General features: G+C 42.1%; 1 protein-coding gene across 2 annotated transcripts in view; it reads left to right on the forward strand.

Annotated features, from left to right (window-relative positions):
- adamts3 (ADAM metallopeptidase with thrombospondin type 1 motif, 3) overlaps positions 1-24,420 on the forward strand; it is a 221,884-nt gene that overhangs the window by 11,260 nt on the left and 186,204 nt on the right. For both annotated transcript variants that reach the window (XM_060907220.1, XM_060907219.1), the window contains one exon: positions 3,367-3,767. In XM_060907220.1, coding sequence (XP_060763203.1) covers positions 3,367-3,767 — 401 coding nt within the window. The remainder of the gene's footprint in view (positions 1-3,366; positions 3,768-24,420) is intronic.

The raw sequence follows: 24,420 nt of genomic DNA on the forward strand, positions 1-24,420 counted from the left end.
ATGGGCATGGCGAGCATGGGGCAGAGCGTCTGCGTGCACACGGCGTGGTGCTCATGCGGAAAATGTAACGTGGAGTTGCTCACGAGTCCAGCAGAATTTATTTGCTGCAATGAGATAGGCGCCACCCGTGGACTTGCGAAATCGTCGCAAGAGGCAGAAACAGGTATTTCACATGTACTATTCCCAACCTCAGTGAGCCAACACAACTGGACACATACATACGTCATGAGTGTTACGCAGAGAAAATGAACGTGCATTCTGATTGGATAAAATTAATATCATGGCGGGCTGTTCAAACTGCGGAAATAGTTTGCTCGAGCTACTTTCAAAACACTATAACTTTCCAACCTTAGAACAAAAAACTTTTGTAAGTCTTGAATAAGGTTCGTTAATGTGTGTTTTATTGTTATATTTACTCTATATATTGCCCTCTGTTCCCCTTTAAGCATAGAGGTGGGTCATTGATGATGTGGGGCTGTTTTTCTGCGGCAGGAACTGGCAATCTTGATCGTGTACCTGACATCATGAATTCCCAGAAATACCAGGCCATTTTAAAGAGGAACGTGATGCCTTCTGTTGACAAATTAAACCTTGGTGATCAATGGACTTTCCAGCAAGACAATGATCCCAAGCACACCTCCAATTCAACCAAAGCTTGGTTGAGAAAAAGATCCTGGAAAGTCCTGGAGTGGCCTTCTCAGTCACCAGATTTAAATCCGACTGAAAATCTTTGGTGGGATGTAAAGAAGGCAGTTGCAGCACGGAAGCCATCAAACATTACCAAGTTAGAGGCTTTTGCACATCAAGAATGGGCAAAGATTCCAATCGAGAGGTGTAAGAAGCTTGTCAGCACTTACCGAAAACGTTTGTTAGCAGTTCTAAAAGCTAAAGGATGCTCCACAAAGTACTGAAGCTGGGGGTTGAATAATAGTGCACATGCACATGTGTTAAAAGATTTACATTTTCATTTGAGCTTCAAAGTTATGTTGTCAAAATAACTCAAATATGTATCAATAAATAGTTTTTGTTGTTTAATGAGTTTTTTTTGTCGTATATTATCATCTTTTATCCACATCACTATAATGTCTTTTGAGGTGAGGGGGTTGAATATTTCTGATTGCAACTAATATATACAGTATATATTTTATATACTGTATATCCAGCCATCCATCTATCCATTATCTGTAGCCGTTTATCCTGTTCTACAGGGTCGCAGGCAAGCTGGAGCCTATCCCAGCTGACTACGGGCGAAAGGCGGGGTACACCCTGGACAAGTCGCCAGGTCATCACAGGGCTGACACATAGACACAGACAACCATTCACACTCACATTCACACCTACGCTCAATTTAGAGTCACCAGTTAACCTAACCTGCATGTCTTTGGACTGTGGGGGAAACCGGAGCACCCGGAGGAAACCCACACGGACACGGGGAGAACATGCAAACTCCACACAGAAAGGCCCTCGTCAGCCGCTGGGCTCGAACCCAGGAGTCCTTCTTGCTATGAGGTGACAGTGCTAACCACTACACCACTGTGTGTGTGTGTGTGTGTGTGTGTATATATATATATATATATATATATATATATATATATACAGGGTGTCTCAAAAAAATGTACTCACACTTTGAATGACGAGAAAACCTTTATTTATGAACATAGAGTGAAATGGAATAGCTTCGAATACAGAAGACAAATGTAATTGAAGAATCATGTTCGCAAATGTTCAAATTGATGACCATTATTGTCCAGACAACGCTGATAACGCGCACCAAGGGATTCGCAAACGTCACGAAACAGGTCATTAGGAATATCGCGACATTGTCTTTCAATTTCCAATTTCAATGCATCAATTGTTCTTGGTTTGGTGCGATAAACTTTGTTTTTGAGATATCCCCACAAAAAGAAGTCCATGCTGTGATTAATTAATTACACCTGCAACACAAAAAAGGCAGCATGTTAGGGACAGTTAAAGTGTGAGTACATTTTTTTGAGACACCCTGTATATATATCTCATCTCATCTCATTATCTGTAGCCGCTTTATCCTGTTCTACAGGGTCGCAGGCAAGCTGGAGCCTATCCCAGCTGACTACGGGCGAAAGGCGGGGTACACCCTGGACAAGTCGCCAGGTCATCACAGGGCTGACACATAGACACAGACAACCATTCACACTCACATTCACACCTACGGTCAATTTAGAGTCACCAGTTAACCTAACCTGCATGTCTTTGGACTGTGGGGGAAACCGGAGCACCCGGAGGAAACCCACGCGGACACGGGGAGAACATGCAAACTCCGCACAGAAAGGCCCTCGCCGGCCACGGGGCTCGAACCCGGACCTTCTTGCTGTGAGGTGACAGTGCTCACCACTACACCACCGTGTGTGTGTGTGTGTGTGTGTGTATATATATATATATATATATATATATATATATATTTTTTTTTTTTCAGCTAGCCTTTCAAACAAAATAAGTCTTTGACAAAAGAAGAACAGATTGAAATAATTCTCATGACTGGATCAGAAAACCCATTTAAAGGAGCACATTTGAAGTGTAATTGCATGCATAACACCAGATGTATAAACACGAGTTCATCATGAGTGGGAGAGATGACTCTGGGTGTGTTTGCAAAGAAATGGCAATCATGTACAGGATCTTTTATGAAGAAAGTTACATTTTTGCTAAAAAGTGTTATTTTCCCCTGTGCATGGAGGATTTCTGGCACACCTCATCATTTTTTGTTGTAAATATGCCTGAACCCTGACTATGTAGGGAGTCAAGGCATGCAATTTTGTCAAGATTAAACAGTGCACTCGACAATAACATCTACTTTTATGTCCCACATCGCTAAAGGTACCGCAGGCAAATTACAAGGCACTTTAACAGCTTTTTACCTATTTCAGACATTTACCTGTTTTCAAGCCATTGCTTATACACGTGGGAGGCCAAATGTGGTGGAAAATGACTTTTGAATTAGACTGTTTGAGAGCGTTCAACATCCTTTGCCTATTTAGTTAACCACAACGGAGCGTCCGATGGAATACTGATGGAATATGAATGAAAGTAAAAGATGGAAAAGAAATGAAACCGCTGAACCGATGAATTTTATAATTACAGACAGCATTCTAAGTTATTGTATGTGGGGTTTTTTTTTTGGGTTGAAGGAAATAGTGCCCGATTAGAGTAATTCCTAAAAAGTTTGAGAGTTTTCTGTCTTAAGATTGAGGCTGTATGCATTTTCATGAATGTTTGAGCCTTAAACAAGTAGAGACCTTTCAATGATGAATGATTTCTGTCGAAGGTCTGACTACTGACCTGATGTGCGCTCTCTCTCTCTCTCTCTCTCTGTCTCTGCCATCACGTCAGACTTCCTGAAGAGCCGACTGAAGGAGTATGGCCTGGTCACACCTATCAGCACTGACTCAGGCGGCCACTTCTTGTCACACCTCCTCTCAGCAAATCACAAGCAGCGTGTCAAGCGCAATGTGCCCTATGCCACTGAGCCAGCAGACGAGAAACTCTTCTTCAACGTCACTGTTTTTGGCAAGGAGTTTCACCTGCGGCTCTGGCCAAACAGAAGGCTAGTGGCACCTGGCGCCATGGTAGAGTGGCACGATCAGGTTTTGGTGCCTGGCAATGGCACAGAGAACGACACCTACACAGACAGGATTCTGACGAGAGAGTCGCTTAAGACGGACTGCAATTTTATTGGGGACGTCACCGACATGCCCAGAACATCAGTTGCTATTAACAACTGTGACGGTCTGGTAAGTGTTCTCACAGAGCGCTCTGACCCCGAACTACTACTACTACTACTACTACTCAGTGTTAATTTGTGGCCTCTCGCTTCTTAACATGGCCCTCGCAATTATTGATCATGTCTGTATATTTGTAATTTTTGTTATATATTGTGATATCATTCACACGATATAATTTTGAGCAACAATTAAACCAAAGCACACCAATAACTTGACTCTAATAACTTGCTTTGGGAATGTTTTGCTAATGTTATTGCATCAATTAAGCAATAAGAAGAGTGCAAACGTTAGAAGAAAGAAAGCTTACAGGAAAGACGTTTTTCATTATCGCAGGAGTGGCATATTGTCTGTCGAGAATGACGCATAAACCTTTAGCTGCGAACGTTAACGTTCGCTAAAGCCTTATAAATAACCAGACCACCCATAAACTGCTGACTCTCTTAACTATATACCGTTTACTATGAGTCTCACTGTAGCTACAGAACATTTTGTAGCAGTTGCCAAATAACACTCTTTAAGATAAATAACTCAGTGATAACTCAGGAGGTTAAGGGTTTATGATTTGGTTATGGATTGCAGAGCTCGTGTCAGTAAGGAGGCTTCCTGCCTGTTAGACACACTCTCAAACACAAACTATGCAGCCTGCAGACTTAACTTCCTCTGTATGCAACATATATCCTCCTTGTAAACTTTTTTTTTCCCCCGCATGTGGGGGCAGCATGGTGTTCCGCTCATTCAGGCATGCTGCAGGGCTCCAGAGCTTAAACATTACCATTTTTACTGTCTTAGTGACACTATTGATTGGCATCGAACAAGGATATTGTTGTGCATCTTCGTTTCACACCAGTAGCTGGAGTTTATGTGATTAATATAATAATGATAATAATGTAACCTCAATAACTGAAAATTTGGGATTTTCAAAGTGACAGGAACCTTTGATTCTCACATGCTGTCAATTATGCAGGTACATCCAGCCATAAACGTAGAAGACGTATTGAACAAAATAAGTCTATAAGAGTCCTGCGATAACTTGGCGACTTGTCCAGGGTGTACCCCGCCTCTCACCCATAGTCAGCTGGGATAGGCTCCAGCTTGCCTGCGACCCTGTAGGACAGGATAAGCGGCTACAGATGATGGATGGATGGATGGCTGGATAAATGTATAACGTATAGCTCTTTCACCCTGCTGTAGTTGATGTTTAAACAGAAGTATTATGGCTTTATAAATATCCTTCATGTAAAAAGTGCACAGGGTTCTCATTGTATAGCACTTCAAACCCAGCAACCCCCTCACAAGAGATACGGGTGCTCTGGGCAAGTGTCCAAATTGATAGCAGAGTTGAGTGAACCTCAGGTCACTCCAGGATGTACAAATGAGCTGCTGCTTCCAATCCTCAGGGTTTCAACTAACACTGGGGTGAGAGCTCATTTCCTTTGGTAGGATTTACCCAGAGGGAAAGCAGTTTTACAGGAAGGAAAAGGTGTGGGTTTATCGGAGACCAGAGACCTAGGTTACATGGGATGAGTAATTAAGTACTCATTTAGTTGGATGAGACCGTGAGTTGGCCTAGAGGTTAGTGTGTCTGCTTCTCGCTTGGGAGATTGCGAGTTCTACTCACGATTGGGTCATGCCATCATAAAAATGGTACCTGCTGCTGTCTGGCAAGGCACGCTGCAATACAGATGTGAGTGAGGAGTCAAGCTCTTGCGGTTACCGGAGGACTAACCCTAGCTGTATAGGCGAGAGGCCAGGGGCTATCGAAATGGAGATCAGCGCTGTCTGGTTGCATGACGCAGGAAGGATGTGTTACAATCATTACACAATTAAAAATATCTTTGCCAAAAGTCAGTATGAGTGTTGTCAACTAAGAAGTACCGGATCTTTTGGTAAAGATGATGATTCAAAATGTCTTTTGGGTTAATTAGGTTAACCTTACATGGAAAATAGGACAGATGTCTAACGTTTAACTGAAGCAAATTTAGGACAGGGCAAAGTCTCTAATGTGGAGTTAAAGTTGTGAGAGATCTTAGTTTGTTAGAAAGTCAACAGTATGTTGAAGGAGATGTTATTTCTTTCTGTGTGATTTGAATTCTGTAGAGTGTGCTGCCTTTTTAAAAAATACAAAATGGTAGCTGAAAAGGTCTAACAACCTTTAATTATAGATTAAGTGTAGCAATGTTTAATGAGGACTAGTTACCTGGAAATATTGACTTAAAAGTCCTTAGGTACCTTAATCTTCAATCTTATCTTGCTTTTCATCAGTTAGGGGTCATAAAAAGCAAGATATGGTTGAAGATTAAGGAACTTAAGCTCCTTTTTTGGAGTACCGTATTTTCTGGACTATAAGCCGCTACTTTTTTCCTAGGTTTTGAACCATGCGGCTTATACAAAGGTGCGGCTATTCTGTGGATTTTTCTTCCACCGCTAGGGGCGCTCTAACCGGAAGTAGAATCAAAAATAAGATAGACGAAAAATCAATGCAAAGAAGAATTAGCAGATCTTTAGCAGATAGAACACGCACGACAAATTACTAACTGGTAATTATTTTCAAATCCTCGCCCCTTCATCATGGAAACCACACGAAGAAGTTCGTATGATGCAAGACGACTTCATGGGTTTCAGCGAAGATGATTAAAGTGACTTGTGGTTTCAAACACAGGAGAAATGAAGGTAAATAAATACCGGTTATTTTCTCTTGGTTCTGTTCCGTTTTAATCAGCAAAGTTGCTGCCGTGTTAAAAGGCACTGTTCGGAAAGAATCTGTTCAGGTACATACATGTACATTTACAGTACAAAATCGTTCTGTACATGCAGTAAATATCTAATTTTTCAACATAGATATCTGCGGCTTATAGCCCGGTGCGGCTTGTATATCTTTTTTTTTTTTTAAATAGAGCAGATGCGGCTTATATACAGGTGCGCTCTATAGTCCAGAAAATACGGTATTCTTTTCAGTGTACACTCTCAGAAAACAAAGTACATTATTGTACTTTAGGGGTACGACAGTTTGTCACTGGTGCAATATCCTCTAAGGTGCTTATTTGTAAATAATAATCGATGATTACACCCTTGAAGCAGTTTCCCATTTTACATATCTAGGTTCTACTATCGCTAACAACCTTACCCTGGATAGTGAAATCAACAAGCGGATGGGGAAAGCTGCCACAATGATGTCTAACTTGAAATAACGTGCTTGGGACAACAGCACGTTATTCTCCTTTCCACCAAAATCCAAATATATCGTGCCTGCATCCTCTGCACACTTCTGTATGACAGCGAGTCTTGGACCACCTACTCCTGCCAAGAGAAGAAGCTCAACACCTTCCACATGTGCTGCCTACGTCAAATTCTGGGCCTAACTTGGAAGGACAAAATTACTAACAGTGACATCCTAGAGAAGGTCAAACTTCCCAGCATGCTTACCATCCTAAAACATCGCAGATTACGCTGGCTTGGACACGTACATAGGATGGAAGACGGTAGAGTTTCCAAGGACATTCTCTGTGGGGAACTCACCACTGGAAGATGTAAAACCGGTTGTCCACTTCTACGCTTTGAGGATGTAGTCAAACAAGACCTACAACATTGATCCTCATTCATGGGATCTTAAGGCTAATGACAGGAAAGTCTGGAGATCAGCCCTCCACCATGGTGCCGAAGCAGCAGAAAACAAGCTCAGGCAGCTGGCCGATGTAAAGAGGTGGCGCAGAAAACTCCAGACACAGAGAAGCGACCTAATACCTAGCTTTGTCTGCACCAACTGTGGGAGAACCTGCTCATCCCGTATTGGGCTTTATAGCCCCAGTTGTCGTTGCAACCCTTAACCCCAAACTGACCTAAGTGCATCCCATAGTCTGCATAGACTGAACAAGGCTGATGATGACTTATTTGTACCCTTTAAATACTCATTGGGAACATATATGTACCTTTTTGGCCCTAAAAAGGTACACATTGTTACCCTGAAGACCAATAATGAGCCCTAGGGGGTACATTAGTGTAGACTGTACCTTGGGGGACAGAAATGGGCTCCTCCTGTACCCTTGTTTCTGAGAGTGTAGGATTTCAGATAACCTGTATGGGTGCATTCAGAGATTCATGGATTAAAACTAGAAATCTTGAACATAGTTTACCTGACAGCACCTGGGTAGTTCGCAACTGAGACCACATAACCAGAACGGAAGAATAGCCGAGCTATAATATCAGTGAACTAAATTGGGACCTTTAAAGTACTTTAGAAGTTAAGAATTACTGAAAGTTCAAGCTTGGTCTACCTCATTATATCCAGAAATGCCAAATTCGTTATCAAGACAAGGAAAAAATGTGAACTAATGTGAACTGTACCTTAAGGGACAGAAATGGACTCCTCCTGTACCCCTATTCCTGACAGTGTATTCAAAAGTCTTATATGTTGTTCATAATATGATGTACCAAAGATGTGTTCTTTCTGGGTTCTTGCGAGCAATGTAACAGTAGGATGGATGACATGTCATTGCAAAGTGTTTCTTCTAAGGTAGCTGTAACAGCAAGGGTTTGGTATAACCTTACCAAAATTAAATTGATCAGCTTTAAGTAAACTCCCAAGAATCCATTATGATCATTCTTTGGCTTCAGGACATAATTGGGAAGCCATGGCCAAATGGTTAGAGAAACAGCTTTAGGACCAAAAGGTTGCTGGTTCAATTCCCTGAACCAGCAGGCCTGGCTCAAGTGCCCTTGAGCAAGGCACCTAATCCCCAGTTGCTCTGACAAGTGTGGTGGTGTACCTTGTGTCTGATTAGCCAAAGAAAAACTGATGATGTGATTATCAGTCCGGGTAAGAACCCGGCCATGACTAACTAAGACGTACTTGTCAGAAAATGTAACTGTTCTACCGTCAAAGTTTTACCACTCCAAGCACATCTCAGAAGACCGGATCTCACAGTGAACATTGGTGGACAGCCTTTGATGTTAAGTGGGCCTCTGTCTTTATTAGGTGTGTATTTCACTGGTCTTAATTAGAGCTGCTGCAGGTCTGGAAGTCTTTATGCGTAGCCTCAGTTCTTGGGCCTGTGAAGTCTGTGGGAGCATAGTGGAATGACCTGAACCCCTGTGGAGGAAAGGCAGAAGAAGGAGTGGACTTGCTCACATGAGATAAGCATGGTTCTGGCTTGTGAACATTCCTTCTAAAAAAGGGAGGAAAGAGGAATCTTCAGAATGATTGTGTCTGATCCTGCTATGCATGATCCCAGAAAATAGCCCTAGTAATGGATGTACAGAGGATATGTTACATGATGACCCTGATGCATCAGTCAACACTTTGCTCTGATAGATCTGATTAGACTTTTGTCTAGTAACATGTCAACATGACTAGACTGTAGTCACAAAGTTGGAAACACATACAGCAGAGATGCCCAAAAGTGCTGATGACCAGCGGTTTTCTCCGCATACACAGACGGTCTGCACCGGTTACCAGTTCCCAGAAAAAAACACACAACAACCTTGCCTTTCAGTGTTCAAGAGATTTATATTGTCTCCGTTGCCCATACTTTGCTGCAAATCCAATTATTCCACCATGAAATTGTCTTCGATTCGCCATATTTGTTGATTGATTCTCGCGCTGATTGGCTGAGCTGGACCACGTGACCACGCTGTAGTATGGAGCACTTGCATGTGACGTCACAGCCGATCCAGATTGTGACAGACGCCATCTTGTCGGTCAAACGCCATATTTCCGCCTTCTACTTCTACTTCTGGTTCTACTTCTACCTTTTCTTCTGGAAGAACCTCCTATATACAATTCTACTACAACGGCTGTGGCTACAGGCTCTCCCTACCTGTGCGCGTTTTTTATGTTTTTTGTGTGTATTTTTGCGTGTTGTTCGTCTGTACCGGACTTCAATATCCACTACAACCGTATGGACTTACTGGACATTGGTTTCCAGCAGAAAATGACGGTTTGTAGCGATTTCCATCGCATGCACAACATTCCGGACGAGAAAAAAAAAAAACATTCCGGACGAGATAGCGAGACCAGCGGGGTCTCCATGGATTGTTATTGGAAGCAAAGCTAAGGAGGCGGTGCCGGGAGCGGAAGCAAAAGCGAGGCTGCAGAGCGGCCTGTTGACTAAGCTCAGAAAACAGTTACTCAAATCTCCACTGCTAAGCCTCTACCTCTCCAACGCCAGGTAAACAACACGGACGATTTGGAATTACAGCTGGAATTACCTTATTCTATAATCGGCTGGTCAGTGCTATACTCAATACTTAAGTGACTTACCCATCCAGTGAGGATCATTTTCTTGTTTACAAGATGTCATATCTGAGTCGCTGACAAATCCTGAATTTCTGTAAAGATAACTGTCCAGAGATTTATAAGCACGCAGTGCCTCACCACTGAACAGCGAGGGAAAGTTGATGAGGTAATTATACACGTCCAGGTATTCCACCTCTGGCAGTTCCATATCCACTGACACGGTCGTGAAAACTCCGTCCGGAAAGCCATAAGGGTCACTAATCTGTAGATCGTTTATTTTAGACATATATCTAGTTGTCTGTTCATTAGAAAAATGAGCCGTGTAGTCCGTCGGTTGAAATTGATCCATTCTGTACACGAGTGCAGCAGTATTCAGCTGTGCTGTTGACCGACAAGATGGCGGCTGTGTACTTTCCGGTCACGTGACTGCAAGAACTCTATACACTACCGTTCAAAAGTTTGGGGTCACTTTGAAATGTCCTTATTTTTGAAAGAAAAGCACTGTTCTTTTCAATGAAGATCACTTTAAACTAATCAGAAATCCACTCTATACATTGCTAATGTGGTAAATGACTATTCTAGCTGCAAATGTCTGATTTTTGGTGCAATATCTCCATAGGTGTATAGAGGCCCATTTCCAGCAACTATCACTCCAGTGTTCTAATGGTACAATGTGTTTGCTCATTGCCTCAGAAGGCTAATGGATGATTAGAAAACCTTTGTACAATCATGTTAGCACAGCTGAAAACAGTTGAGCTCTTTAGAGAAGCTATAAAACTGACCTTCCTTTGAGCAGATTGAGTTTCTGGAGCATCGCCTTTGTGGGGTCGATTAAATGCTTAAAATGGCCAGAAAAATGTCTTGACTATATTTTCCATTCATTTTACAACTTATAGTGGTAAATAAAAGTGTGACTTTTCATGGAAAACACAAAATTGTCTGGGTGACCCCAAACTTTTGAACAGTAGTGTATGTAGTTATGTTACAGAGCCAGGCAGCATACTACAGAGGGGTACTGAGAAAGCCAAGCACACACACATCTGGAGGGAAATTTCATATACATTTTGCAAGTATTTTACAGGGAAATGGTTAGTAATTTATTATCTGAGAATGCACCAGGAGGCATCTAAATTTAAAAATTTTCGGGGGGGCATGCCCCCGACCCCTCTAACATTACCGCACCTTTGGCATACTGTGGTGGCTATGGCACCGCAAATTCCAGAGCCGCCTCCTACTTTTTTTTAAGCCGGCTACTTCAAATTTTCTGGAGAACCCTGATACATTAATTGGAAATACACAAATAAAATGCATTTATATGCTGTAGCATTAAGATTTCCTTTCACTGGAACTAGGAGGCCTAGCCCAAACCTGTTCCAGCATGTCAGTGCTCCTGTGTGCAGCATGAGGTCCATAAAGACATAGTTTACCAAGGTTAGTGTGGATGAACTCAAGGGGCCTGCATAGAGCACTAACCTCAAGCCCACTGAAGACCTTTGGGATGAATTGGAATGCCAACCTCATGCCAGGCCTTCTTACCAGACACCAGCGCCCAGCCTCTTGTGTTCTTGTCACTGAATGGACACAAATCCCCACAGCAACAGTTCAAAATCGAGTGGAAAGCTTCCTCCGAAGAGTGAAGGCTGTTATAGCAACAAAGGAGGAGCAGCTCAATATTAATGCCCATGGTTTGGTGATGGGATGTTCAGTACTTTAGTGCACTGGTCTGAGGCAGTAATGAAGTCCAGTCACCTTGACTTATTTGTAAAAGACCTTACATAACCACATGGAAAACTGAAACCCTTCATAGACATTGTTATACTTAATAGACATCTCTGTGATTTCTGTGGAAATGGAAGTCATACTTATATTCCTCGGCCTGGTGCACAATATCTGATCTGAATCCTGGGCTTTTGGCAGAGCTTTAAACAGGCACTTGGCCTCATGCCATGGTTCTTGGCCCCACACCATTCCTTTTGTTCAGAACGTAGTGCTACTAATGAGTGCAGCCAGTGCTCTTCAGCACCATGTCTTTTTACATGGCTTCAGTAGTTGGTGTTCCTCAGATCCATGCGCCAATGCAACAGGCTCTTTGAACTTTGCTTCTTAGCCCAGTTCATACCTAGCATTCCTCTCAAAGTGGACAAAGAATACTGTGTTAAAATCACTGAGATGTCACTGTTTGAATTTCCATTTTTGAGGACATCTGCAGCTACATGAAGCTATTATTCTGATTATTGTACTTGGTGATGGAGCGTTGATTTGTATGGTACGTTAAGGGACATTCACGTCTTGCTCAAGTTGGCCATAAATGGAGAACACTGGTAGTCAGATGTGAAATGTTATGTTATACAGCCTGCAAAATGATCATATGTGTTACCAGAGTGTATATCAAACTCTGACTGTTGAAGTATAATTAACAGTTATTCCACAAAATTGAGTTGTACATGAGCCGATAGCCAACGAGACGTGTAGCGCCGGGTCGGCTATAAACCATATACAATGAGATTGAGTGGAATAACTGTTTTATTCTATCCACATTCACTGGATTTTGAGAAACAGAGCATTTTGATTTTTTGCAAATTCGATAAATAAAATCTTTATACAGAGCGTCCGACAAAATCATTTCCGCTTAGAATGTAAACAAACCGGTGAAATCTCATCTCATTATCTCTAGCCGCTTTATCCTTCTACAGGGTCGCAGGCAAGCTGGAGCCTATCCCAGCTGACTACGGGCGAAAGGCGGGGTACACCCTGGACAAGTCGCCAGGTCATCACAGGGCTGACACATAGACACAGACAACCATTCACACTCACATTCACACCTACGGTCAATTTAGAGTCACCAATTAACCTAACCTGCATGTCTTTGGACTGTGGGGGAAACCGGAGCACCCAGAGGAAACCCACGCGGACACGGGGAGAACATGCAAACTCCGCACAGAAAGGCCCTCACCGGCCACGGGGCTCGAACCCGGACCTTCTTGCTGTGAGGCGACAGTACTAACTACTACACCACCGTGCCGCCCACCGGTGAAATGTCAGTAGCAATTTGTGAAAAATGCGATAATAATAATCGCATTTTTCACAAATTGCTACGGTCATTTGTGAAAAATTTTATAATAATTATACATACGAGCCACTTTTTCCATGGAATAAAAACATGTATTCTATTCCCTTCTAATGGGTTTATTGATGACATGCAATATTGTTATCATATCGCTTATCCTCCATGCATTATGCCACTCTCCCCAATGGAGAATGAGCGTGCAATATTGTTATAATATTGCACGTTGCCAAGACAACATGACATCACACGTTGGAGCTCATGCGAAGATCCAATGACAAAACTTTTCTGCTGCGCATGCGCACAATCATTTCTTTGTCGGCCAGGAAAGAGAGAGAAGACGGGGTTAATTCAGTGCTCGGTTTAAGCACTAAATAAATACATTGAAAACTGAAACTAAAGACACGCTGAACACCCGAAAGGCTAACAAAACTTTATTATATATTCTTCATGCATATTTACAAGAGAAAAACATACCAACGGACATCGAAAAACTGGAAAAGAGACACGTCGGAGACATAAAACTTCCACGCTCGCGAGTGACTCTGACAGTTTGTAAACAAACATGGCCGCGAAGTTTGCTTCATTAAAAGCAGAAGATTTAAAGAGACCGATGCACTGAACACCCGAAAGTCTACACAAAACTTCACGCATATTTACAAGAGAAAAACATACCAACAGACATTGAAAAACTGGAAGAGAGCAATAGTGGAAATATTGTCAAAGTTCTACTTGGAGGTGAGGAAAAGTGACGGAAACTTTTACGGTACAAGAGGACTTCACTCGTGGACTTCACTCAGCAAAGCCCTGTTGTTTTGAACAACTGCAATGTAACAATTAACTACTACCAAAAGTAACTTTGAACTTGAACCGTCAACCTGGACAGAGCTTGTAAATAAGTTGGGTTGTTGGTCAGGCTTTTTGGACTTGTACCATTTTTATTGTTAGAACTTTGACTTTGTAAATGTAAGCTGGATTGACAGAACATTGAATTACATTTGATCAGAGTCAGCATTGAATATTGGTAAGTTACCTCCCTGTTCTTAACTTTTTGTAAAATCTATAATTGTTCCATTGAATGTGTATGTATAATAATAATAATAATATGGGGCGGCACGGTGGTGTAGTAGTTAGCGCTGTCGCCTCACAGTAAGAAGGTCCGGGTTTGAGCCCCGTGGCCGGCGAGGGCCTTTCTGTGCAGAGTTTACATGTTCTCCCCATGTCTGCGTGGGTTTCCTCCGGGTGCTCCGGTTTCCCCCACAGTCCAAAGACATGCAGGTTAGGTTAACTGGTGACTCTAAATTGACCGTAGGTGTGAATGTGAGTGTGAATGGTTGTCTGTGTCTATGTGTCAGCCCTGTGATGACCTGGCGACTTGTCCAGGGTGTACCCCGCCTTTCGCCCGTAGTCAGCTGGGATAGGCTCCAGCTTGCCTCCGACCCTGTAGATCAGGATAAAGCGGCTAGTGATGATGAGATGAAATAATAATATTGGCCTTTTTTTGTGGTATATCAGATGTATTCCATTCAGCTACTCGTTTTCGACTCGTTCAATATCATACTAGTTGAATGGAATATAGCTGATATACCACTCAATTCCAGCCAATATTATTAAATAATTCTTGAAAAAAAGATACGTTCTTACCATCAAATACTTTTATTTCATATTTTGTTGCCTTTTTAAAAATTTTTTTGGGGTTTTGTTTTCAAGTAGAGTTTTTATTTCATCCTCGGGTGGTTCAGCAACACGCTCCGCCATTTTGTTTTTCTCTACTTATGGTATATGAGCTGATATCCTCGTAGTAGAGTAGCTAATCAGAGCGTGCAATTGCTCATATCCAGTGAATGTGGATAGAATAATGATGTGTATCCAGGATGTGGAGAAGTGCATGAGTCACTGAATTGTGTTCTTTAATAGCAAGCTTTACAAGTTTTTTTTAACTGAACAATACATCACAAATGAGACAGTTTCGAGTTGTAATACACTCTATTGTATTTATCTGAATAGAGAAGTGTACAGTGCTGAGCGTAAATGAGTGCACCCCCTTTGAAAAGTAATGTTTCAAACAATATCTCAATGAACACAAACAGTTTCCAAAATGTTGACAAGACAAAGTTTAATATAACGTCTGCTTAACTTATAACGTGAAAGTAAGGTTAATAATATAACTTAGATTACACATTTTTCAGTTTTACTCAAATTAGGGTGGTGCAACAATGAGTACACCCCACAACAAAAACTACTACATCTAGTACTTTGTATGGCCTCCATGATTTTTAATGACAGCACCAAGTCTTCTAGGCATGGAATGAACAAGTTGGCGACGTTTTGCAACATCAATCTTTTTCCATTCTTCAACAACGACCTCTTTTAGTGACTGGATACTGGATGGAGAGTGATGCTCAACTTGTCTCTTCAGAATTCCCCATAGGTGTTCGATTGGGTTCAGATCAGGAGACGTACTTGGCCACTGAATCACTTTCACTCTGTTCTTCTTCAGAAGTCCAACAGTGGCCTTAGATGTGTGTTTAGTCATGTTGGAAAAGTGCACGATGACCAAGGGCACGGAGTGATGGTAGCATCTTCTCTTTCAGTATAGAGCGATACATCTGTAAATTCATAATGCCATCAGTGAAATGCAGCTCCCCGACACCAGCAGCACTCATGCAGCCCCACATAAGGACACTGCCACCACCATGTTTCACTGTAGGCACCATGCATTTCTCTTTGTATTCCTCACCTTTGTGACGCCATACAGTTTTGAAGCCATCAGTTCCAAAAACATTTATCTTGGTCTCATCACTCCAGAGTATAGAGTCCCAGTAGTCTTCATCTTTGTCAGCATGGGCCCTGGCAAACTCTAGGTGGGCTTTTTTGTGCCTGGGCTTTAGGAGAGGCTTCTTTCGTGGACGGCATCCATGCATGCCATTCCTCTGCAGTGTACGCCATATTGTGTCACGGGAAATAGTCACCCCAGTTTGGGTTTCTACTTCTTTAGATAACTGCAGTGAACTTGCATGCCGATTTTTCTTCAACCCTTCTCATCAGAAGATGCTCCTGTCGAGGTGTTAACTTCCGTGGACGACCTGGACGTCTCTGTGAGATGGTTGCAGTTCCATCTTTCTTAAATTTTTGTACCACTTTTGTGACAGTATTCTGACTGATAAGTAAAGCTTTGCTGATCTTCTTGTAGCCTTCACCTTTGTGGTGTAAAGAAATTATTTTCTTTGGGGAACTCTGAAGAGACAAGTTGAGCATCACTCTCCATCCAGCATCCAGTCACTAAAAGAGGTCATTGCTGAAGAATGGAAAAAGATTGATGTTGCAAAATGTCGCCAACTTGTTCATTCCATGCCTAGAAGACTGAAGAATATTACTTTTCAAAGGGGGTGTACTCATTTACGCTGAGCACTGTAAGTTCTGTCTGGATGGTGCTAAAGAACAGAGCTGATTCGAAAGCCTCTGATCTCAGTAAGGTCTCATTAAGGCTAGCTGGCTGGCTGGACAAGGAATCCTGCAGATACAATTCCTAGACTTTCTCTATATCTCTGATACACGGCACTACCGTTGATTGGCTGATGGCCATACTGACCCCTAACTGGTATTTCACCAGGGAATGCTGCCTCAGCTGCTGTTTTTCACTGTTGCTATGAGTTTAGTTTCATTCTGTTCACCAACTTCTATCCCTGTCTGTCTGATTGCGATTTTTTTTTTTTTTTTGTCAAGCTGGTTTCAAATGATCTGACGATCTTTTTCATCTGCCTGTTCCTTCACTTCCACAGGCATGGCTGGAAACATGGCAGTGTTTTGCATGATTGAAACCTGATCTTTTCCTTCTGCCAGCTCTCTCTTCCTTGCACACACATTGTTCTTACTGGTTTCGCTATCCATTACAAAGCACAGTACAATGGAGTACATCAAGAAGACCAATAGGATTTTTAATAGCTCAAATTAAATCGTAAAGAATCCGTGGTAAGCACACGCAGTCCTGTTATTTGTGAATTGATTGAAGTGATTGATGTGGGAAGAGCAATTTTTAAAAATAGGTCCCCTATGGGGCGGCACAGTGGTGTAGTGGTTAGCGCTGTCGCCTCACAGCAAGAAGGTCCGGGTTCGAGCCCCGTGGCCGGCGAGGGCCTTTCTGTGTGGAGTTTGCATGTTCTCCCCGTGTCCGCGTGGGTTTCCTCCGGGTGCTCCGGTTTCCCCCACAGTCCAAAGACATGCAGGTTAGGTTAACTGGTGACTCTAAATTGACCGTAGGTGTGAATGCGAGCGTGAATGGTTGTCTGTGTCTATGTGTCAGCCCTGTGATGACCTGGCGACTTGTCCAGGGTGTACCCCGCCTTTCGCCCGTAGTCAGCTGGGATAGGCTCCAGCTCGCCTGTGACCCTGTAGGACAGGATAAAGCGGCTAGAGATAATGAGATGAGATGAGGTCCCCTATGGGTCCATGTGGCTACTGCTTATAAATAAAATTGTTTTCTGATCCCATGTCCATACATGTTGTCAATTATACTACCCTCATCTCTGTGGAATCAATTTTGTGCCAAAATGTTCATACAATACTTTTGAAATATCAAACAAAAACGACAAATCAAAATACAAAAAAACAAAAAAAGTCAATTTTTTTAGACTTGCAAACAAATTATTCGTGTAATCGTGCAAAATATCAGTCTATTACTCTTCAGAAACCTTTTATTTTTGTTCCGCGTCTTTCTCAGTTTTGTTTGACGTAATTTATTTTGGTTGCGATTCCAGCTTTCTCGTTTGCGCTCCCTGACTTTTTGCTTGCAGTTTTGGCACAAACTTCCCGTGTGGGTGGGCTGTCCAGGAATGCATTCCCATTGGCTAACTTGTGTTTGACTGACAGCTACGCTCAGCCATTCCCTACTCGGATTCTGGCGGACTGTTTGACGAGTGACCGATCCATTGACGGTTCACAAGGATCGAGTGGACTTCAGTTGCGACTATGATATTGAATTAATTCAACAAAGTGTAAATTCAATATCATAGTCGCCACTGAAGTCCACTCGATCCTTGTTTACCGTCAATGGATCGGTCACTCGTCAAACAGTCCGCCAGAATCCGAGTAGGGAATGGCTGAGCGTAGCTGTCAGTCAAACACAAGTTAGCCAGTGGGAATGCATTCCTGGACAGCCCGCCCACACGTGAAGTTTGTGCCAAAACTGCAAGCAAAAAGTCAGGGAGCGCAAACGAGAAAGCTGGAATCGCAACCAAAATAAATTACGTCAAACAAAACTGAGAAAGATGCGGAACAAAAATAAAAGGTTTCTGAAGAGTAATAGACTGATATTTTGCACGATTACACGAATAATTTGTTTGCCAGTCTAAAAAATTTGACTTTTTTTTGTTTTTTTTGTATTTTGATTTGTCGTTTTTGTTTGATATTTCAAAAGTATTGTATGAACATTTTGGCACAAAATTGATTCCATACATCTCTTGCAAGCATCACCAAGCTGTGAGCAGCATCAGGGCTTGTAGTATTTTGCTTACCAGTTTTGTTTACTGTGTTTTGTACAAAATCCAGCGCTGTGAACTAGATCTACTTTCAGAATAGTAAGAAAGCACTATTCTGATCGTTATTTAGTACTAACGAGCACATTTTGTTTCACAAGTGTAGTGTAAAGACTCTAAAAAATAAAATTAAAAAAATTAAGCAAATAGCAGAAGTTTGACCAATTATACTTTTAACTTTTACTCTTAGTTTTCACGAAGGACCTGAGTTATTCGCACATGGGACTTTTGTAATTTCAAACCAAGCGGATCGCTCAAAAGATTCCAGCGTTGTCTTCGCTGCCTTCTCGAGTTTTTGTTGAATGGCTGGAATTCTTGGCGTAAATATCTGCCAGAAAGCTAAAAAAAAAAAAAAACTTTCATTTGACCTTCCAGAAGGACCAAACAAAAGCTGTGATAATCAAAAGGTAAATTTTCTTAAAATAAACACCACTTACTCGATATCGACTCAGTAGCCTTGGCGAACCACGAGGTGAATTTCGTTTATCTTTTTATCTGCCGATTATCTTCCAATACTACGAAGTTATAACAAGGTTTCTCTTATTTCGTTTCTGGTTCTGATTGGTTCCGAAGTTTATCAAGCAGTAGAACGGGTAATTGAACCTGATCAGGATAAGTGCTGATTGGTTACGAAGTTTTGCTATTGTTACACTCATTCTCACAACACGATGACTCAATGGCTTCGCCACTCGTTCTTGTGTACCTTTGATAACGCGAGATCAACTGTTCGTATCGCGAGATCACGATTTGCCATTCTGGTGATTGTAATGCTTATGCGTATGCGCCATGCGCTATTGTTACACTCATTCTTATATTCTTACAACATGATGACATAGTGGCTCCGCCTCTATGAGGCAGTCGCCATAAAAATAAGCCAATTTGCTAATATTCATAAACACGACGTTATAAATGTCTGGCCTCTCAACCTGTGAATATGAAAGCATCACATTCTTGTATGGAAAACACTGTTGTTGAAGGTATTAAAAAAATTGCATACTTTTTTTGTGAATCAGTACCGTTAAAGTGAAAAATACGGGACATCACTCATCAGTTACGCACTGAGAGCTGGGTGCTATACATTATTTTTAAGTTTGAAAAGGTATTGTACCTAAGGTTATGGTACACTGGTCTGTATTATTATCATTATTATTATTTAACATAGCTTGCATCTGCAACTCTCACCACTGTATGAACTTTGTGAACTCTGTAGTTTTTCTGGAAAGGTGTTTGAAAATGAACTCTAAAACCCAGCCATCTGGAGCGAACGCATGTTCCCCGACTCATTTTGGCTCAGCTCAATGGCTCTTTTCAAGGACTAAAGCAGGTAAATTTTGGACCGTCGGAGGTTGTCCTAGCACCTGTAGCAGAAAAGAATAACTGATCGAAATCAAATTTGGCTGTATGCCGTAGGTAATGTTAACCGGTATATCACTCAAGAGGCATGGTAAGGTTCCCTTACACTTTTCTCAACTCATCTCATCTCATTATCTGTAGCCGCTTTATCCTGTTCTACAGGGTTGCAGGCAAGCTGGAGCCTATCCCAGCTGACTACGGGCGAAAGGCGGGGTACACCCTGGACAAGTCGCCAGGTCATCACAGGGCTGACACATAGACACAGACAACCATTCACACTCACATTCACACCTACGGTCAATTTAGAGTCACCAGTTAACCTAACCTGCATGTCTTTGGACTGTGGGGGAAACCGGAGCACCCGGAGGAAACCCACGCGGACATGGGGAGAACATGCAAACTCCGCACAGAAAGGCCCTCGCCGGCCACGGGGCTCGAACCCGGACCTTCTTGCTGTGAGGCGACAGCGCTAACCACTACACCACCATGCCGCCCCCTTTTCTCAACTCTTTCCACATTAATTCCTAAAAGCGAATTTCTGTCACAAGATTTTATTGACGTGCGCCACGGTGATGTAGTGGTTAGCACTGTCGCCTCACATCAAGAAGGTCCGGGTTCGAGCCCAGTGACCGGCGAGGGCCTTTCTGTGCGGAGTTTGCATGTTCTCCCCGTGTCTGCGTGGGCTTCCTCCGGGTGCTCCGGTTTCCCCAACAGTCCAAAGACATGCGGGTTAGGCTAATTGGTGACCGTAGGTGTGAATGTGAGTGTGAATGGTTGTTTGTCTCTGTGTGTCAGCCCTGCGATGACCTGGCGACTTGTCCAGGGTGTACCCCGCCTCTCATCCATGGTCAGCTGGGATAGACTCCAGCTTGCCTGCGACCCTGCACAGGATAAATGGCTATGGATAATGGATGGATGGATGGACCTGTGCAAAGATGATATTACTGTGCAAAGCCTCTGATTTCTTTCTAAACTTTGAGTAACAAGTGAAAATGTACAGTATAACTTGAAGCAATTGACATTTTTTTATATTTTGGCTTATGATATTTTGATATTTTAGCTCCTGACTTCACATCTAATAGGATATTTTGTTTCTTTAAGGTCACATATACAGAATATTGAGATGCAGCAAAAAGGTTTTCTTTGATGGAGCCAGTTACTTCCCCCATCCAAGCACGACCGGGCACAAAAGTTGTATTCACTAATAGTTCCTGATGTAGCCTGTTGATTCAGCCGAGGAGCTTGTGTGTTGCAGAGGCCTGACCCCTGAGCTGTTTTGGTATATGGTTTGAGGTCCAGGAAGGGAGATGCCTGAGGATATGCAGAGGCAAGCTACTTCTTTAATTTAGCTTCAGCATAAACCAAGTCGAAGTAGGTCTAGCCGTGTACTTTGGCAACTTATATTGATATATTTATGTGTTTACACATAAATGACCCTTCCAAACTCAAGAAGAGCCCACATTTTCTGTTGTCATTGCCCTGGACATTGGGGCCTATTCAACCAAAGGGTTCGGTTTTATTTTCAGTTAACCAGTAAGGGTTAGACACCACTCAGGGTAAATGTTTGCTCTTTTTTTCCCCCTTCTTGACAGCACAAAAAGAAATGAACGAGCCAGACTTGATTCCCATGTTGTCTTTTCAAATAGGAATTAAAATGAGGTTACATCGTGCCATGTTCTCTCTTTACTGGCTTGTTTAGACAAAGTGTTTTTTGAGCAAAGATTTGTTCTTGGTGTTAGAACACTTATTCTGAATAAGCTGTTTAAAACAACTAACGTGTTTGAACCATATAGTTTAATGCACGAATGAGGAGATATTTATTATTTTACGACAAAATGCTACAAGTTGCTTCTTTTTATTTTTCCCCCATTTTTTTTTTTTTGAAAGAGAAAGCTGTTTTTCCTCCTTGGGGATGGGCAACTTTGCATCTTTTCCCCCCTTGGGCGAAAGAAATTAGTCAATGTAATTTTTTGCTTAAAGTTCCTTTTTATGGAAGGATGAAAATGGCAGGTAATGATGACGAAGGTTTGCACACATTTCTAAACCAAATACGCCTTGAAACGTGGAGGGTGAAAGGTAGCAGTGTCTCAGGCTGAATCCACGCTTTTTTCCGAAGGTGGTAGCGTCTTTTTTTAAAGTACGTTCATACCGGCTCCTTAAAAGTTTAGACTGGAGGGCTGTCTTAGAAAACTGGACCCCTTTAGCTGAATCCCATATGTTTGTCTTGGCCAGAGGTGGCTGTCTGCTTGGCTAGCCCTGATGCTGGGGATATTAAACTGATAGAACACAGGACTCTTGATCTCTTTTTAAGGCTGCTGTATAGGTAACGCAAAGCTCTCTCAGGCCACCTGCTTTTGTCTACTACATGAGGCAAATACCTTATTGGTCATATCTTTGCACCACCTTAGCTAGTAACGGGGGGATCTACGTGGTGTTATATATATCGGTCAGTGAATTTATTAATGATAAGATGCATTTTGGTTGGATGAGGAAGTGTTTCACGTTATGAATTTACGAGCAAAGGATTTAAACGCTTCATTGCTGCCACTAGCTTGTATTATATTCGTTTCTGCAGCATGTGCTCTCTTTGGCCAGTATACAGTATGCTAGGCATGTGTGGGTCGCTCTGAGCTCATCGCTGTTTCCAAGTGCTTGCAAGTGCTAACCGTAGTGTATATAGTGTCTTTGCAGTCTTGTAGATATGGATGGAACCGTAGATGGGCAATTCCATGTAAATGTCAACCTCACCATGCAAAAATAAAGCAACGTGTAATACATCAAAACCACTCCCAGAGATATTACCTAGGCCTGTATTTTACAGATGTGAATAAGTTGAACCAGTTTGTAACCAACCTAATATGTCACTGTCAGTCTTTCTTTCTTATAATGTAAAACCCAAGCTAAAATCAACTTTGATCGTGTACAATTCTATATTATCGCCACAAGCCACAGAAATGTATGCTAAAATCCACAAAACAATAGCCATCCTAAATATTATTTAAGAACTTTGATAGTTTTAGCTGATATTTAGAGAGTTTTTCAAAGGGTTATGGTGGTTAAATTGCTGATTTTCTAAACATATGCCATGTCTATTTCAGACGCGTCACATCCATAACGGAATTTCGTCACATCCATAACGCTGACTTTTCCTTCCGAAACTCTGCATGAAATACAAAATACAACCCCGATTCCAAAAAAGTTGGGACAAAGTACAAATTGTAAATAAAATCGGAATGCAATGATGTGGAAGTTTCAAAATTCAATATTTTATTCAGAATAGAACATAGATGACATATCAAATGTTTAAACTGAGAAAATGTATCATTTAAAGAGAAAAATTTGGTGATTTTAAATTTCATGACAACACATCTCAAAAAAGTTGGGACAAGGCCATGTTTACCACTGTGAGACATCCCCTTTTCTCTTTACAACAGTCTGTAAACGTCTGGGGACTGAGGAGACAAGTTGCTCAAGTTTAGGGATAGGAATGTTAACCCATTCTTGTCTAATGTAGGATTCTAGTTGCTCAACTGTCTTAGGTCTTTTTTGTCGTATCTTCCGTTTTATGATGCGCCAAATGTTTTCTATGGGTGAAAGATCTGGACTGCAGACTGGCCAGTTCAGTACCCGGACCCTTCTTCTACGCAGCCATGATGCTGTAATTGATGCAGTATGTGGTTTGGCATTGTCATGTTGGAAAATGCAAGGTCTTCCCTGAAAGAGACGTCGTCTGGATGGGAGCATATGTTGCTCTAGAACCTGGATATACCTTTCAGCATTGATGGTGTCTTTCCAGATGTGTAAGCTGCCCATGCCACACGCACTAATGCAATCCCATACCATCAGAGATGCAGGCTTCTGAACTGAGCGCTGATAACAACTTGGGTCGTCCTTCTCCTCTTTAGTCCGAATGACACGGCGTCCCTGATTTCCATAAAGAACTTTAAATTTTGATTCGTCTGACCACAGAACAGTTTTCCACTTTGCCACAGTCCATTTTAAATGAGCCTTGGCCCAGAGAAGACGTCTGCGCTTCTGGATCATGTTTAGATACGGCTTCTTCTTTGAACTATAGAGTTTTAGCTGGCAACGGCAGATGGCACGGTGAATTGTGTTCACAGATAATGTTCTCTGGAAATATTCCTGAGCCCATTTTGTGATTTCCAATACAGAAGCATGCCTATATGTGATGCAGTGCCGTCTAAGGGCCCGAAGATCACGGGCACCCAGTATGGTTTTCCGGCCTTGACCCTTACGCACAGAGATTCTTCCAGATTCTCTGAATCTTTTGATGATATTATGCACTGTAGATGATGATATGTTCAAGCTCTTTGCAATTTTACACTGTCGAACTCCTTTCTGATATTGCTCCACTATTTGTCGGCGCAGAATTAGGGGGATTGGTGATCCTCTTCCCATCTTTACTTCTGAGAGCCGCTGCCACTCCAAGATGCTCTTTTTATACCCAGTCATGTTAAT

This window comes from Neoarius graeffei, chromosome 24 (assembly GCF_027579695.1).
Source record: "Neoarius graeffei isolate fNeoGra1 chromosome 24, fNeoGra1.pri, whole genome shotgun sequence".
Classification (NCBI taxonomy): Eukaryota; Metazoa; Chordata; class Actinopteri; order Siluriformes; family Ariidae; genus Neoarius; species Neoarius graeffei.